This window comes from Pseudorasbora parva, chromosome 19 (genome assembly GCF_024679245.1).
Source record: "Pseudorasbora parva isolate DD20220531a chromosome 19, ASM2467924v1, whole genome shotgun sequence".
NCBI classification, from domain to species: Eukaryota; Metazoa; Chordata; class Actinopteri; order Cypriniformes; family Gobionidae; genus Pseudorasbora; species Pseudorasbora parva.
This window is the reverse complement of record NC_090190.1, coordinates 18,760,788-18,777,777: the sequence shown is the minus strand read 5'-3', so window position 1 is coordinate 18,777,777 and position 16,990 is coordinate 18,760,788. Positions and strand designations below refer to the sequence as shown.

Genomic DNA, 16,990 nt, shown 5'->3' with positions numbered 1-16,990 from the left:
GAGTTTTGGTTATAGATTACTAGTTTGTTTTTAAAAGTTTATTACAAAATATAAAAATGGTCCATACTTTTCTTAAGAGGTAAACCCTTCATCCCCCATAACCCCAGTTTGTTTTCTCAGTCTCAAGGCCTTCTATGTGCCAAACATGTAGGGGTCTTAATGTAACAAATTTAATTTTAAAAAAGTATTGTCTGGTGAAAAGGAAATATACAGACCGGACCTCTTTAGTTGAATCCCCTTGATCTAGATTAAAAGATAAAGCACTGCTATTAGAAAAAAAAAATCTAGAATATTATCACTAGTCAAGCTGACCATCCTGACCCATCCCAAACACTCATGAACTGCTTTTGTGGAAACTGTTACTGTTCTTTTAGTATCATTGAATTGAATTGAATTTAATAATTTTGAATTAGATTTTATTTTCAAATTTTATTTTATTGTTTTAATTTTTAGTTTATTTGCTTTAAGTTACTTTAGTGCTTCTTAAAATGATAAATGTTTCCTTGGCGACAATCTGAAAGTTCAAGTCTTTTTATATTTTATTTCAGTTAATGTTTCTTTTAATTCAGTATATTTTATTTTAATAATAATAATAATTCATTACATTTATATAGCGCTTTTCTAAACACCCAAAGCGCTTTACATATAGAAGGGGGAATCTCCTCAGCCACCACCAATGGTTTATGCCGTTTTAGTTCTGCTAACTTAATTGCACTAACTTCTCAAATATTGGCTCCCTAATTCAGGCCATCAGGGAAATGGGTTACACAGAGACACACTCACTCACAGAGCACACACACACACATTAAGTCAATATCAGCCACCTGATGTTCCCGGTCTCTCTTGGTTTAAACATGTCTGTATGTTACATGTATGTGTTTTTTTGTGTCCCTCAGGACCGTCTGCCCTTGGCTGTGGTCGGCAGTAACACCATCATCGAGGTCAATGGGAAACGTGTACGAGGGAGGCAGTATCCATGGGGCGTGGCAGAAGGTAAGGGGTGAAAGCCTCCCCTTGATGTGTGTGTTTGTAGGGTAGGACAGACCCTGAGGGTGTTGATCTACTCTAGTACACAGCAGATCTTTCCCCAAACACAGTGACGCTGAGTCTGAGAGATGCGTGTATTGACTGACTATAGTTGTTTGGCTTCATTAGTGTTGTTTGCTAAGGCTATTGTTGCTGTCATGTATTGTTTCTGCTACGGGCGGTAATGTACCTCTTATTGTGCAGTTTGAATATGAGAAAGCAGTCCCTTTGACCATTGACAGCACAGAAAGCTTTAACTTGTGACACATCCACCAGATGATGTCTAGCCTCAAATGAATCATTCAGGATGGACTCTGCCAGTGACAGTCTACCAAACATTTCCTGTCATAAGAGCATTAAAGAAACTTGGGTAGCACTTTATTTCCAATGTCCTTGTTACATATATTACATATAGTTACTAACTATAGTAATTTACACTATATTATGCATAATTTGTTTATTTGTTTATTTATAATCACATGCAACTAACCATCAACCAAACCCTAATCCTAGCTAACCCTATAGTAAGTACATGTAGTTAATCAATATTACTCAGTACTTAAATATATAATTACATTGTAACAATGACACCTTAAAATAAAGTGTAACCGAAACTTGTAATTATCAATAAAGACCAGCAATAATGAGTTTCTTTTTTAATTCTTTTTAATAATCATAATGGCAATGGCATATGACAAGGAGACATGATAACTGTATTAAACTTAGATCAGGTTTCTTTTTTTAAGATTATTTGGGCATAATTTAATTTATTATAATTTTGTTATAGGTTTACTGGGTTTTCCAAACATTGAGATTTGTTTTATTAAAAATAAAGTTCAACCACGTGCTTATTATTCTGTAGAGGCGGTGTTTCGTCAGTCGATGACGTCAAGATGCGAACACGATCTTTTTCTTGGCCTGGTGTCTATAAAAGCTTTTCTTTGACTAACAAGGATGTTTTCAGCTCTGAAACTTACAGGATATTCTTTTAATACCGTGACCTTTTATATATCAAAAGCTCAAGGGAAAGTTGATTTCTCAATTTATCACCACTTTAATGGTCACGTGACATGCAGGTAAACCGAGAATGCATTGTTAAATTATTGAAATTATTACATAATAATAATTTAATATAAACATGTATAGTTGAGAGATGCTTTGTAATATGTTAGTATAATATTATTATAGTTTTTATTTGTTTTAAATTAACTTTTAGATTTTTTTAGCTCTTGTGACTTTTATTAGTTGTTTTATATTTCTTAATAATTTTTATTTATTTTATTTTTAGTTATTCATTGTAGTACTTAGGGAGGCCACAATACTCAATATAATATTGAACTGTTCTGTACGGCATTCACGGTTTAATACGCGCTGAGGAATTGCATTTTTTTTCTTCTTCCGGTTTTGCATTTGATTGATTTCAATTTCTCTCCTTTTGAAATGTTGCTCTTAGTTTATTTCGGCTCTTTTTGAGTGTGCCTGTGAGTCTACGTGCTGATAAGCAAATATCCAATCATATGCACTGAAGTTAAGGGGTGTTTACCCGCTTTTTAAAGCCTTGCAGGTTAAACATTTCATTTGCGTGCTTATACACTGTTTAGCATTGAGCGCGCACAGACTAAACGTCTGTCAAACACACGTTATTACTACTGGACAGTCATACTGCGCTAATACACACAAGGTTAACATGTATAAACACAGTCGGTTATGTCTAAAGTGAAAGTAAAATCGCGTGCGTCTGTATATGATATGCGATCAGGTCTTCAATTGACAGTAGCACAGCCTATAGTGAACACTTGTCCTTAAAGGGACAGTTCACCTCTAAAATGATGTTAATAAAAAAAACAAAAGACCTCTAATTACAAAAGCTTTTAATCAATGTTGTATTTTGAAGACTGTTGTTTTAATTTTAGCCTACATTTATTCATTCAATTTCATACTTAAGTGCTACTGTACATCTGAGCTGCCACTGTAAAGCTTTATATATTATTTATTTATTTTATATTATACAATACACTTGGAATGTTTACAAGGGTTTTTTAAGTAAAGTTTTAAGTTTAAGTAAGTGGTTTCAAGTATTTTAAGTAAAATAAAGAAAGAGTATTGCAATAAAAACATTTTCTCCTTAAAGGGGGGGTGAAATGCTGTTTCATGCATACTGATCTTTTTACACTGTTAAAGACATGGAATCCCATACTAAACATAGACAAAGTTTCAAAAGTTAAGGTGGACGTTTGATGGGAGTATTTCTTTGTCAAAAATACTACTTCCGGTTAGTCATAAGTTTCGGCAAGTTTTTTGCGATCATGCGTCCCCTTTGACGTTAATGGGGGCGGAATTTCCTTGTATGGGCCGTACGGACAATTCTACCGGAAGCGCGTGAGAGAGAGAGAGAGAGAGGGAGAGAGAGAGAGGGAGAGAGCGAAAGCAACAGGCTATGCCCATCAAAGCGCTCGTAGGCTGCGCTGCACAGGTAATGTGCACAATTAACAATGACATCAAAAAGTGCGTTTTTGGTTGCCAGACCAAGACAGTCCTGCACAGATTCCCCCAAAACCCCGCGGTAAGGCAACAGTGGATGTAATTTGCTTTTCCGGATCAGCAACTGAGTTGCGCGAATGTTTATGTCTGTTCGCTGCATTTCGGTGCCGACTGTTTCATAAACAAGGCCCAGCTCGACACAGGATTTTCCCAATCGCCTAATGCTGAAGGATGGAGCAGTCCCAACGTTAGAACCGCGGGCGGTGAGTTAGACTGCTTCAAATGTCTGTGTCTATGCTCATCAAGTAGCCCAAACATGATCACGTATAGTTACTATATATATTACTTTATATAGAAATTGATCAATGGAGCATGCGATGTGTAGTGCGTGTACATTTGTTTAGCTGGCCACTATATGTGTAACTTTATGTTTGTGTATTGTAAAAGCACTCAACAATACACAAAGAGGGGGGAAATATGTTGAACTAAATAAGCACGCTTCTTCATTCAAATGCGCTACTATTCCGTGTCTTTCTATGTAAACACTAACTTAACCTGTCTACACAAACCACGCGTAAACACACAAACACACGTGCACAACTGCACTTCCCACATGTACACCTTCAAAGACAAAAATACGACGATATAATTCAAGTATAAATATGTAAATAACACAAGCCGCTAAGCATATTATATAGTTAGTGTATAACTTGTACCACATACAGACGTCCTGCTCTAGTCGTTTTTGCTGCTGCTCCTGTTCAACTGCAGCCTCTGGGTCTGATTCCGGATCATAGATGTATGGCTGTATCTGATTAAAAGCCATATTTTTATTTTGAATAAAGTTTTTTCCCCGCTGTTAGGGATGACAGCTTTACGACGCACTCGACTCAACTCAACACAATAGCAGCGCGCTGCTGCACACGTCATTATTTAGCTCCGCTCACACGACACGCCCCCACCCGCTCGGCTTTTTTCGGAAAGACTCGGAACAGCGCATCTTTCTTATATAATTATAAAAAAAATTAAAGCTGCAAGCAGCATTTAGCGGGGTTCAAGCATTTAAGGCCTTTAAACAGTTAAGGTCTTTTGTATTTAAGGCCTTTAAGCATTAAATTAATTAAAACTGAGATGAAATGAAGATCTGAGCATTCATTGAGGATTTATTAAAGGGTTTCGGGGACACTTGGTCAAGGACACATATTGAAATGACCCAATTATAGCCATCCAAATGCAAATGCCAGTCATTTTGGATAATTATTGACCTGTCAGAATGAGCAGATCTAACAAATCATTTGAACATTATACGATAATAGATACAAAAGACCATTTACAACAATTACAGGAAATTTACCATAGCAAACGCATCAAAGCTTTTATAGTTATAGCGCCACTTATAGACCAATCTCCATAAAAGTTTGAATGCTTGTTAAGAGTCACATGTCACATTTACTTTCTCAAACTATTTTTGAGAAGATCTAAACATTTATTGAGGAGTTAAAGGTTTAGGTACACTTGGTCAAAGTCACATTTTGATATGACCCTATTATAGCCATCCAAATGCAAAAGTAATTTTTTTGGATAATTATTGAGAATGAGGACATATGTCATGGTAGCTTGCTGTCACGTGACGAATTGGGCGGTGTCTGAGCCCGTCCACCATTTTGGGATCCTACGCTATCGGTTGCCAGGGGCAACATTGTAAGAGCGATACAGAGATCGGAGCAGAAAAGACGGCTTGAGGAATTATCATCACCGCGTTTAAACGGAGAAATGGAGGCCTCTTACAGGGAGAAACTTACTACCAGCGCCAGGCAGAGGTATTTAAGCTGGCTGAGATCAAAAACGTCGACCCATACGAGCTGCCTGCAGCACAATGGAACAGAGACCCAATGTTAGACGCTTTACTACCTTCCTGAAATGTTTCTATACATATATTTTCTGTGCATTCTGAATAATAAATAAATAAATCTCCCCACTATCCTGCAGCAGTCCAGTGCTCGTCCTCTCAGTAAGAGTTTTTCTCGTACTGATCATATTTAATACCTGTTGAGTTTTGATTTCTAAATGAATTTGACTAATAAAAAGGATCGCTTGTGTGTGCTGGTGCTTTTAGTCCAGCCTTCTTAAGTAGAATAAATGCTCGGTACGTGCCTTAAATTAATGTAACGTTAGAGGAAAATTTGTCAACTATAGGCCTACTTTGAATATTAATTAAGCGTTTTGGGCATAAACATGTAAATTACATACAGTAAAATGATTGATAGTGAAAATGACAGAATAGTGATCAAAATGTTTAATACAAATAAATAAAGGATCGTATTCATCAGGTGTTACACACTTCAGCTTCGCGGTCACGAGTTTAGACGATGACTGACACCCTGTGGTGAATTATAGCGTATGTTTATCAGCAGCTGCTTTCTCAGCTCGGCTTGGGTGGACTAAAACTTCATGTTACATTGAGTTTAGTAAATTATGTACTTAGTAATCATCAGAATATCTCTTCTCCAGTCTCTGTCCGAATCCACTAAGGCGAGTACTATCCTCCCAAAATGGCAGAAGGGGGAGGATTCCGTGATCTCTATGGGCGGGGCACTGTGTCGTGACGACATCTCATTCTCAATTGATCTAGAGAGTCAGAATGAGCAGATCTAACAAATGATTTGAACATTATATGATAACAGATGGAAAAGGCCATTTACAGCCAATAAAGGGAATTTACCATAGGAAATGCATGGTTTTAAAGCTTTTTAACAGTATAGCGCCACCTATGGTATGATCTCCATAAAACTTTGCATGCTTCTTCAGCATGTTATGCCACATATACCCAACAATTGTCGTGAAGTTTTGAGTTTTCCCTTAGTATTTATAGGCTTTTGAATGTATTTTGCCACACCTCTTTTCTAAATGTCCCTGTTATGGCCATCCAAATGCAAAAGTTCAACTTTTTTTTCAAAGATGATTGCTCTAGAGAGTCCAGAGAATTGTACTAGACTGGTTTGGTTCCAATCGGGTAAAAAACCAGGGACTAGTTTGCAAAAGTAGGTTTTTAACATAATTGCAAATATTTAATGAACAATTTGATTGACAGCAATGGCTCTAGAGGCAAAGTTATTTAACATGAGGAGATCTATAAATTGATATGCATATGGTGTGGGTATGTCAAACACCACGTGATTACAGAGCCATAAAACTCGTTAGCGCCAACTAGTGGCCGATTTCTTTCAAAATTCTTACAGACCTCTAGGGCCATGAGTCAAACATGCCAATCAAGTTTCGTTCTGATTGGCCTCCGTTTACCTTGTCTTATAGGTATCAACTTCATTGGCCGATGGCGGCCATGTTGATTGAGATACGCTGATGTCCTCATACACATACATGGGGCCTTGGACCAAGATACTGCATACCAATTTTCAAGTCAATCAGACTAACAGTCAGGTGGTTATAGCCATTTTTATGTTTTTTTAACATTATAGCGCCACCTAGAGCCCAATCATCAAGATTTTTTTATCGTGACCAAAGATTGAGCCCATACATAAGTGCACCAAGTTTGGTGATGATATCTCATTTCTTTCTTGAGTTATAGCCTTATTTATAAAATAGGCTCCGCCTTGAACGTCCATTTTGACGTCCCTTAGCAAAATTGAATCAAAGTTTAAACTTTTTTTCAATGATTATTGATAAGCTGACTCCAGAGAATATTTCTGCACTGGTTTAGTTCCGATAGGTCAAAAAACCAGGCACCAGTTTGCAAAAGTAGGTTTTTCAAAAAACCCAAAATATCTCAAAATTGGCGCCCGAAGAGCGAGCCAATCCGAGGCATGCGTCTGGTCCGTCTCGAGCCAAGGATTCCAACGATATAAGGCACTTGAGGCTACGGCCAACGGTCTAGGAGTTATGAGCAGTTTTGCGCAATTGATCGCTATAGCGCCACCTATGGGCCAATCTGGCTCATAATTTGATAACCTCTCCTCGATTTTTGTACTACCTATTGGGCAAGTTTCAAGTCTCTAGCCCTTATGGTTTGGTCTGCACGATGCGTTTTACGGCAGAATAAAAACCGGCACAAATACAATAGGTTTTCAAGCACTTCGTGCTTGAACCCCTAATAACAGAGGCGTAAAAAGGGCCTAAAAAGGCTTATAAAAAAAAAACTATAGGGTCTCAGCGCCTGATTTTTGAGCTGCTGGTTACAAAAACTTTATCAAGCGTTCTGACATGGCCGGCAGAGAGGAACACGGTAGATTTTTGCATTTTCAGCTCATTTATCTTGGAAATGATTTTTATTTTTTATTTAAATTTTTTCCCTTTTAAACTGTAATACCTCTACCGACGGCCCGATCTCCATAAAAGTTTGCACGCTGCTTTACAATAATAGGGTGCACATGCTCAGCTAATCTGGTGAAGTTCTGCGCAGAACAGACATTTTTTAGTCATTTAAATGTCATTTTGCATAGGATAATGTAGTTGACCTTTCTAACAGTTAAAGCGCCACCAAGAGGCCAGTTGCCACGTCCTTTTTCGGGTGACCACAGAATGAGCTCTTGCATAGTTGTGAATGAGTTTGGTGAAAATATCTCGTTCCGTTGACGAGCTATAGCCAATTAAGCCGAAAGGGGCTCCCCCCACCTCAAACTTGGCGGCCCTTAGGAACCCTGAACCCAAATTTCCACTTTTTTTCAATGATTATTGACATTCAGACTCCAGAGAATCTGCCTGCACTGGTTTGGTCCCGGTTTGGCCAAAAACCAGGGACTAGTTCGCAAAAGTAGGTTTTTGGAAAAAGCCAAAATAGCCGGACATTTTCCCAGGTCACGAGCCAATCCGAGGCATGCGTCTGGTCCGTCTCGAGCCAAGGATTCCAACGACATAAGGCACTTGAGGCTACGGCCAACGGTCTAGGAGTTATGAGCAGTTTTGCGCAATTGATCGCTATAGCGCCACCTACGGGCCAATCTGGCTCATAATTTGATAACCTCTCCTCGATTTTTGTACTACCTATTGGGCAAGTTTCAAGTCTCTAGCCCTTATGGTTTGGTCTGCACGATGCGTTTTACGGCAGAATAAAAACCGGCACAAATACAATAGGTTTTCAAGCACTTCGTGCTTGAACCCCTAATAACAGAGGCGTAAAAAGGGCCTAAAAAGGCTTATAAAAAAAAAACTATAGGGTCTCAGCGCCTGATTTTTGAGCTGCTGGTTACAAAAACTTTATCAAGCGTTCTGACATGGCCGGCAGAGAGGAACACGGTAGATTTTTGCATTTTCAGCTCATTTATCTTGGAAATGATTTTTATTTTTTATTTAAATTTTTTCCCTTTTAAACTGTAATACCTCTACCGACGGCCCGATCTCCATAAAAGTTTGCACGCTGCTTTACAATAATAGGGTGCACATGCTCAGCTAATCTGGTGAAGTTCTGCGCAGAACAGACATTTTTTAGTCATTTAAATGTCATTTTGCATAGGATAATGTAGTTGACCTTTCTAACAGTTAAAGCGCCACCAAGAGGCCAGTTGCCACGTCCTTTTTCGGGTGACCACAGAATGAGCTCTTGCATAGTTGTGAATGAGTTTGGTGAAAATATCTCGTTCCGTTGACGAGCTATAGCCAATTAAGCCGAAAGGGGCTCCCCCCACCTCAAACTTGGCGGCCCTTAGGAACCCTGAACCCAAATTTCCACTTTTTTTCAATGATTATTGACATTCAGACTCCAGAGAATCTGCCTGCACTGGTTTGGTCCCGGTTTGGCCAAAAACCAGGGACTAGTTCGCAAAAGTAGGTTTTTGGAAAAAGCCAAAATAGCCGGACATTTTCCCAGGTCACGAGCCAATCCGAGGCATGCGTCTGGTCCGTCTCGAGCCAAGGATTCCAACGACATAAGGCACTTGAGGCTACGGCCAACGGTCTAGGAGTTATGAGCAGTTTTGCGCAATTGATCGCTATAGCGCCACCTATGGGCCAATCTGGCTCATAATTTGATAACCTCTCCTCGATTTTTGTACTACCTATTGGGCAAGTTTCAAGTCTCTAGCCCTTATGGTTTGGTCTGCACGATGCGTTTTACGGCAGAATAAAAACCGGCACAAATACAATAGGTTTTCAAGCACTTCGTGCTTGAACCCCTAATAACAGAGGCGTAAAAAGGGCCTAAAAAGGCTTATAAAAAAAAAACTATAGGGTCTCAGCGCCTGATTTTTGAGCTGCTGGTTACAAAAACTTTATCAAGCGTTCTGACATGGCCGGCAGAGAGGAACACGGTAGATTTTTGCATTTTCAGCTCATTTATCTTGGAAATGATTTTTATTTTTTATTTAAATTTTTTCCCTTTTAAACTGTAATACCTCTACCGACGGCCCGATCTCCATAAAAGTTTGCACGCTGCTTTACAATAATAGGGTGCACATGCTCAGCTAATCTGGTGAAGTTCTGCGCAGAACAGACATTTTTTAGTCATTTAAATGTCATTTTGCATAGGATAATGTAGTTGACCTTTCTAACAGTTAAAGCGCCACCAAGAGGCCAGTTGCCACGTCCTTTTTCGGGTGACCACAGAATGAGCTCTTGCATAGTTGTGAATGAGTTTGGTGAAAATATCTCGTTCCGTTGACGAGCTATAGCCAATTAAGCCGAAAGGGGCTCCCCCCACCTCAAACTTGGCGGCCCTTAGGAACCCTGAACCCAAATTTCCACTTTTTTTCAATGATTATTGACATTCAGACTCCAGAGAATCTGCCTGCACTGGTTTGGTCCCGGTTTGGCCAAAAACCAGGGACTAGTTCGCAAAAGTAGGTTTTTGGAAAAAGCCAAAATAGCCGGACATTTTCCCAGGTCACGAGCCAATCCGAGGCATGCGTCTGGTCCGTCTCGAGCCAAGGATTCCAACGACATAAGGCACTTGAGGCTACGGCCAACGGTCTAGGAGTTATGAGCAGTTTTGCGCAATTGATCGCTATAGCGCCACCTATGGGCCAATCTGGCTCATAATTTGATAACCTCTCCTCGATTTTTGTACTACCTATTGGGCAAGTTTCAAGTCTCTAGCCCTTATGGTTTGGTCTGCACGATGCGTTTTACGGCAGAATAAAAACCGGCACAAATACAATAGGTTTTCAAGCACTTCGTGCTTGAACCCCTAATAACAGAGGCGTAAAAAGGGCCTAAAAAGGCTTATAAAAAAAAAACTATAGGGTCTCAGCGCCTGATTTTTGAGCTGCTGGTTACAAAAACTTTATCAAGCGTTCTGACATGGCCGGCAGAGAGGAACACGGTAGATTTTTGCATTTTCAGCTCATTTATCTTGGAAATGATTTTTATTTTTTATTTAAATTTTTTCCCTTTTAAACTGTAATACCTCTACCGACGGCCCGATCTCCATAAAAGTTTGCACGCTGCTTTACAATAATAGGGTGCACATGCTCAGCTAATCTGGTGAAGTTCTGCGCAGAACAGACATTTTTTAGTCATTTAAATGTCATTTTGCATAGGATAATGTAGTTGACCTTTCTAACAGTTAAAGCGCCACCAAGAGGCCAGTTGCCACGTCCTTTTTCGGGTGACCACAGAATGAGCTCTTGCATAGTTGTGAATGAGTTTGGTGAAAATATCTCGTTCCGTTGACGAGCTATAGCCAATTAAGCCGAAAGGGGCTCCCCCCACCTCAAACTTGGCGGCCCTTAGGAACCCTGAACCCAAATTTCCACTTTTTTTCAATGATTATTGACATTCAGACTCCAGAGAATCTGCCTGCACTGGTTTGGTCCCGGTTTGGCCAAAAACCAGGGACTAGTTCGCAAAAGTAGGTTTTTGGAAAAAGCCAAAATAGCCGGACATTTTCCCAGGTCACGAGCCAATCCGAGGCATGCGTCTGGTCCGTCTCGAGCCAAGGATTCCAACGACATAAGGCACTTGAGGCTACGGCCAACGGTCTAGGAGTTATGAGCAGTTTTGCGCAATTGATCGCTATAGCGCCACCTATGGGCCAATCTGGCTCATAATTTGATAACCTCTCCTCGATTTTTGTACTACCTATTGGGGAAGTTTCAAGTCTCTAGCCCTTATGGTTTGGTCTGCACGATGCGTTTTACGGCAGAATAAAAACCGGCACAAATACAATAGGTTTTCAAGCACTTCGTGCTTGAACCCCTAATAACAGAGGCGTAAAAAGGGCCTAAAAAGGCTTATAAAAAAAAAACTATAGGGTCTCAGCGCCTGATTTTTGAGCTGCTGGTTAGAAAAACTTTATCAAGCGTTCTGACATGGCCGGCAGAGAGGAACACTGTAGATTTTTGAATTTTCAGCTCATTTATCTTGGAAATGATTTTTATTTTTTATTTAAATTTTTTCCCTTTTAAACTGTAATACCTCTACCGACGGCCCGATCTCCATAAAAGTTTGCACGCTGCTTTACAATAATAGGGTGCACATGCTCAGCTAATCTGGTGAAGTTCTGCGCAGAACAGACATTTTTTAGTCATTTAAATGTCATTTTGCATAGGATAATGTAGTTGACCTTTCTAACAGTTAAAGCGCCACCAAGAGGCCAGTTGCCACGTCCTTTTTCGGGTGACCACAGAATGAGCTCTTGCATAGTTGTGAATGAGTTTGGTGAAAATATCTCGTTCCGTTGACGAGCTATAGCCAATTAAGCCGAAAGGGGCTCCCCCCACCTCAAACTTGGCGGCCCTTAGGAACCCTGAACCCAAATTTCCACTTTTTTTCAATGATTATTGACATTCAGACTCCAGAGAATCTGCCTGCACTGGTTTGGTCCCGGTTTGGCCAAAAACCAGGGACTAGTTCGCAAAAGTAGGTTTTTGGAAAAAGCCAAAATAGCCGGACATTTTCCCAGGTCACGAGCCAATCCGAGGCATGCGTCTGGTCCGTCTCGAGCCAAGGATTCCAACGACATAAGGCACTTGAGGCTACGGCCAACGGTCTAGGAGTTATGAGCAGTTTTGCGCAATTGATCGCTATAGCGCCACCTATGGGCCAATCTGGCTCATAATTTGATAACCTCTCCTCGATTTTTGTACTACCTATTGGGCAAGTTTCAAGTCTCTAGCCCTTATGGTTTGGTCTGCACGATGCGTTTTACGGCAGAATAAAAACCGGCACAAATACAATAGGTTTTCAAGCACTTCGTGCTTGAACCCCTAATAACAGAGGCGTAAAAAGGGCCTAAAAAGGCTTATAAAAAAAAAACTATAGGGTCTCAGCGCCTGATTTTTGAGCTGCTGGTTAGAAAAACTTTATCAAGCGTTCTGACATGGCCGGCAGAGAGGAACACTGTAGATTTTTGCATTTTCAGCTCATTTATCTTGGAAATGATTTTTATTTTTTATTTAAATTTTTTCCCTTTTAAACTGTAATACCTCTACCGACGGCCCGATCTCCATAAAAGTTTGCACGCTGCTTTACAATAATAGGGTGCACATGCTCAGCTAATCTGGTGAAGTTCTGCGCAGAACAGACATTTTTTAGTCATTTAAATGTCATTTTGCATAGGATAATGTAGTTGACCTTTCTAACAGTTAAAGCGCCACCAAGAGGCCAGTTGCCACGTCCATTTTCGGGTGACCACAGAATAAGCTCTTGCATAGTTGTGAATGAGTTTGGTGAAAATATCTCGTTCCGTTGACGAGCTATAGCCAATTAAGCCGAAAGGGGCTCCCCCCACCTCAAACTTGGCGGCCCTTAGGAACCCTGAACCCAAATTTCCACTTTTTTTCAATGATTATTGACATTCAGACTCCAGAGAATCTGCCTGCACTGGTTTGGTCCCGGTTTGGCCAAAAACCAGGGACTAGTTCGCAAAAGTAGGTTTTTGGAAAAAGCCAAAATAGCCGGACATTTTCCCAGGTCACGAGCCAATCCGAGGCATGCGTCTGGTCCGTCTCGAGCCAAGGATTCCAACGACATAAGGCACTTGAGGCTACGGCCAACGGTCTAGGAGTTATGAGCAGTTTTGCGCAATTGATCGCTATAGCGCCACCTATGGGCCAATCTGGCTCATAATTTGATAACCTCTCCTCGATTTTTGTACTACCTATTGGGCAAGTTTCAAGTCTCTAGCCCTTATGGTTTGGTCTGCACGATGCGTTTTACGGCAGAATAAAAACCGGCACAAATACAATAGGTTTTCAAGCACTTCGTGCTTGAACCCCTAATAACAGAGGCGTAAAAAGGGCCTAAAAAGGCTTATAAAAAAAAAACTATAGGGTCTCAGCGCCTGATTTTTGAGCTGCTGGTTACTAAAACTTTATCAAGCGTTCTGACATGGCCGGCAGAGAGGAACACGGTAGATTTTTGCATTTTCAGCTCATTTATCTTGGAAATGATTTTTATTTTTTATTTAAATTTTTTCCCTTTTAAACTGTAATACCTCTACCGACGGCCCGATCTCCATAAAAGTTTGCACGCTGCTTTACAATAATAGGGTGCACATGCTCAGCTAATCTGGTGAAGTTCTGCGCAGAACAGACATTTTTTAGTCATTTAAATGTCATTTTGCATAGGATAATGTAGTTGACCTTTCTAACAGTTAAAGCGCCACCAAGAGGCCAGTTGCCACGTCCTTTTTCGGGTGACCACAGAATGAGCTCTTGCATAGTTGTGAATGAGTTTGGTGAAAATATCTCGTTCCGTTGACGAGCTATAGCCAATTAAGCCGAAAGGGGCTCCCCCCACCTCAAACTTGGCGGCCCTTAGGAACCCTGAACCCAAATTTCCACTTTTTTTCAATGATTATTGACATTCAGACTCCAGAGAATCTGCCTGCACTGGTTTGGTCCCGGTTTGGCCAAAAACCAGGGACTAGTTCGCAAAAGTAGGTTTTTGGAAAAAGCCAAAATAGCCGGACATTTTCCCAGGTCACGAGCCAATCCGAGGCATGCGTCTGGTCCGTCTCGAGCCAAGGATTCCAACGACATAAGGCACTTGAGGCTACGGCCAACGGTCTAGGAGTTATGAGCAGTTTTGCGCAATTGATCGCTATAGCGCCACCTACGGGCCAATCTGGCTCATAATTTGATAACCTCTCCTCGATTTTTGTACTACCTATTGGGCAAGTTTCAAGTCTCTAGCCCTTATGGTTTGGTCTGCACGATGCGTTTTACGGCAGAATAAAAACCGGCACAAATACAATAGGTTTTCAAGCACTTCGTGCTTGAACCCCTAATAACAGAGGCGTAAAAAGGGCCTAAAAAGGCTTATAAAAAAAAAACTATAGGGTCTCAGCGCCTGATTTTTGAGCTGCTGGTTACAAAAACTTTATCAAGCGTTCTGACATGGCCGGCAGAGAGGAACACGGTAGATTTTTGCATTTTCAGCTCATTTATCTTGGAAATGATTTTTATTTTTTATTTAAATTTTTTCCCTTTTAAACTGTAATACCTCTACCGACGGCCCGATCTCCATAAAAGTTTGCACGCTGCTTTACAATAATAGGGTGCACATGCTCAGCTAATCTGGTGAAGTTCTGCGCAGAACAGACATTTTTTAGTCATTTAAATGTCATTTTGCATAGGATAATGTAGTTGACCTTTCTAACAGTTAAAGCGCCACCAAGAGGCCAGTTGCCACGTCCTTTTTCGGGTGACCACAGAATGAGCTCTTGCATAGTTGTGAATGAGTTTGGTGAAAATATCTCGTTCCGTTGACGAGCTATAGCCAATTAAGCCGAAAGGGGCTCCCCCCACCTCAAACTTGGCGGCCCTTAGGAACCCTGAACCCAAATTTCCACTTTTTTTCAATGATTATTGACATTCAGACTCCAGAGAATCTGCCTGCACTGGTTTGGTCCCGGTTTGGCCAAAAACCAGGGACTAGTTCGCAAAAGTAGGTTTTTGGAAAAAGCCAAAATAGCCGGACATTTTCCCAGGTCACGAGCCAATCCGAGGCATGCGTCTGGTCCGTCTCGAGCCAAGGATTCCAACGACATAAGGCACTTGAGGCTACGGCCAACGGTCTAGGAGTTATGAGCAGTTTTGCGCAATTGATCGCTATAGCGCCACCTATGGGCCAATCTGGCTCATAATTTGATAACCTCTCCTCGATTTTTGTACTACCTATTGGGCAAGTTTCAAGTCTCTAGCCCTTATGGTTTGGTCTGCACGATGCGTTTTACGGCAGAATAAAAACCGGCACAAATACAATAGGTTTTCAAGCACTTCGTGCTTGAACCCCTAATAACAGAGGCGTAAAAAGGGCCTAAAAAGGCTTATAAAAAAAAAACTATAGGGTCTCAGCGCCTGATTTTTGAGCTGCTGGTTAGAAAAACTTTATCAAGCGTTCTGACATGGCCGGCAGAGAGGAACACTGTAGATTTTTGCATTTTCAGCTCATTTATCTTGGAAATGATTTTTATTTTTTATTTAAATTTTTTCCCTTTTAAACTGTAATACCTCTACCGACGGCCCGATCTCCATAAAAGTTTGCACGCTGCTTTACAATAATAGGGTGCACATGCTCAGCTAATCTGGTGAAGTTCTGCGCAGAACAGACATTTTTTAGTCATTTAAATGTCATTTTGCATAGGATAATGTAGTTGACCTTTCTAACAGTTAAAGCGCCACCAAGAGGCCAGTTGCCACGTCCATTTTCGGGTGACCACAGAATAAGCTCTTGCATAGTTGTGAATGAGTTTGGTGAAAATATCTCGTTCCGTTGACGAGCTATAGCCAATTAAGCCGAAAGGGGCTCCCCCCACCTCAAACTTGGCGGCCCTTAGGAACCCTGAACCCAAATTTCCACTTTTTTTCAATGATTATTGACATTCAGACTCCAGAGAATCTGCCTGCACTGGTTTGGTCCCGGTTTGGCCAAAAACCAGGGACTAGTTCGCAAAAGTAGGTTTTTGGAAAAAGCCAAAATAGCCGGACATTTTCCCAGGTCACGAGCCAATCCGAGGCATGCGTCTGGTCCGTCTCGAGCCAAGGATTCCAACGACATAAGGCACTTGAGGCTACGGCCAACGGTCTAGGAGTTATGAGCAGTTTTGCGCAATTGATCGCTATAGCGCCACCTATGGGCCAATCTGGCTCATAATTTGATAACCTCTCCTCGATTTTTGTACTACCTATTGGGCAAGTTTCAAGTCTCTAGCCCTTATGGTTTGGTCTGCACGATGCGTTTTACGGCAGAATAAAAACCGGCACAAATACAATAGGTTTTCAAGCACTTCGTGCTTGAACCCCTAATAAAGACTTTTCGGAGATATGCAGGATGCAATGCTACTCTATAGGTACTCAAGATTGACATGACACTGACTGAAACTGAGTGTTTCACCCCCCCTTTAACCTTTTCTGTTCCTGTCACCTAAGAATGGAATAGCACAAAAAAAGGAACCGAACCAAAAAAACATAGTTAAAAACCGAGGTATGTATTGAACCGTGCACTAAATGTATTGTTACATCCCTAGTAGTACTTAAGCTTAACAAAATGTTTAGTTTTAGTTTCAGTTAACATACACTCCTCTCAAGTG

General features: G+C 40.8%; 1 protein-coding gene across 4 annotated transcripts in view; it reads left to right on the top strand.

The window, feature by feature from the left end:
* septin7a (septin 7a) overlaps positions 1–16,990 on the top strand; it is a 70,869-nt gene that overhangs the window by 41,329 nt on the left and 12,550 nt on the right. For all 4 annotated transcript variants that reach the window (XM_067424956.1, XM_067424955.1, XM_067424954.1 and 1 more), the window contains exon 8: positions 897–993. In XM_067424956.1, coding sequence (XP_067281057.1) covers positions 897–993 — 97 coding nt within the window. The remainder of the gene's footprint in view (positions 1–896; positions 994–16,990) is intronic.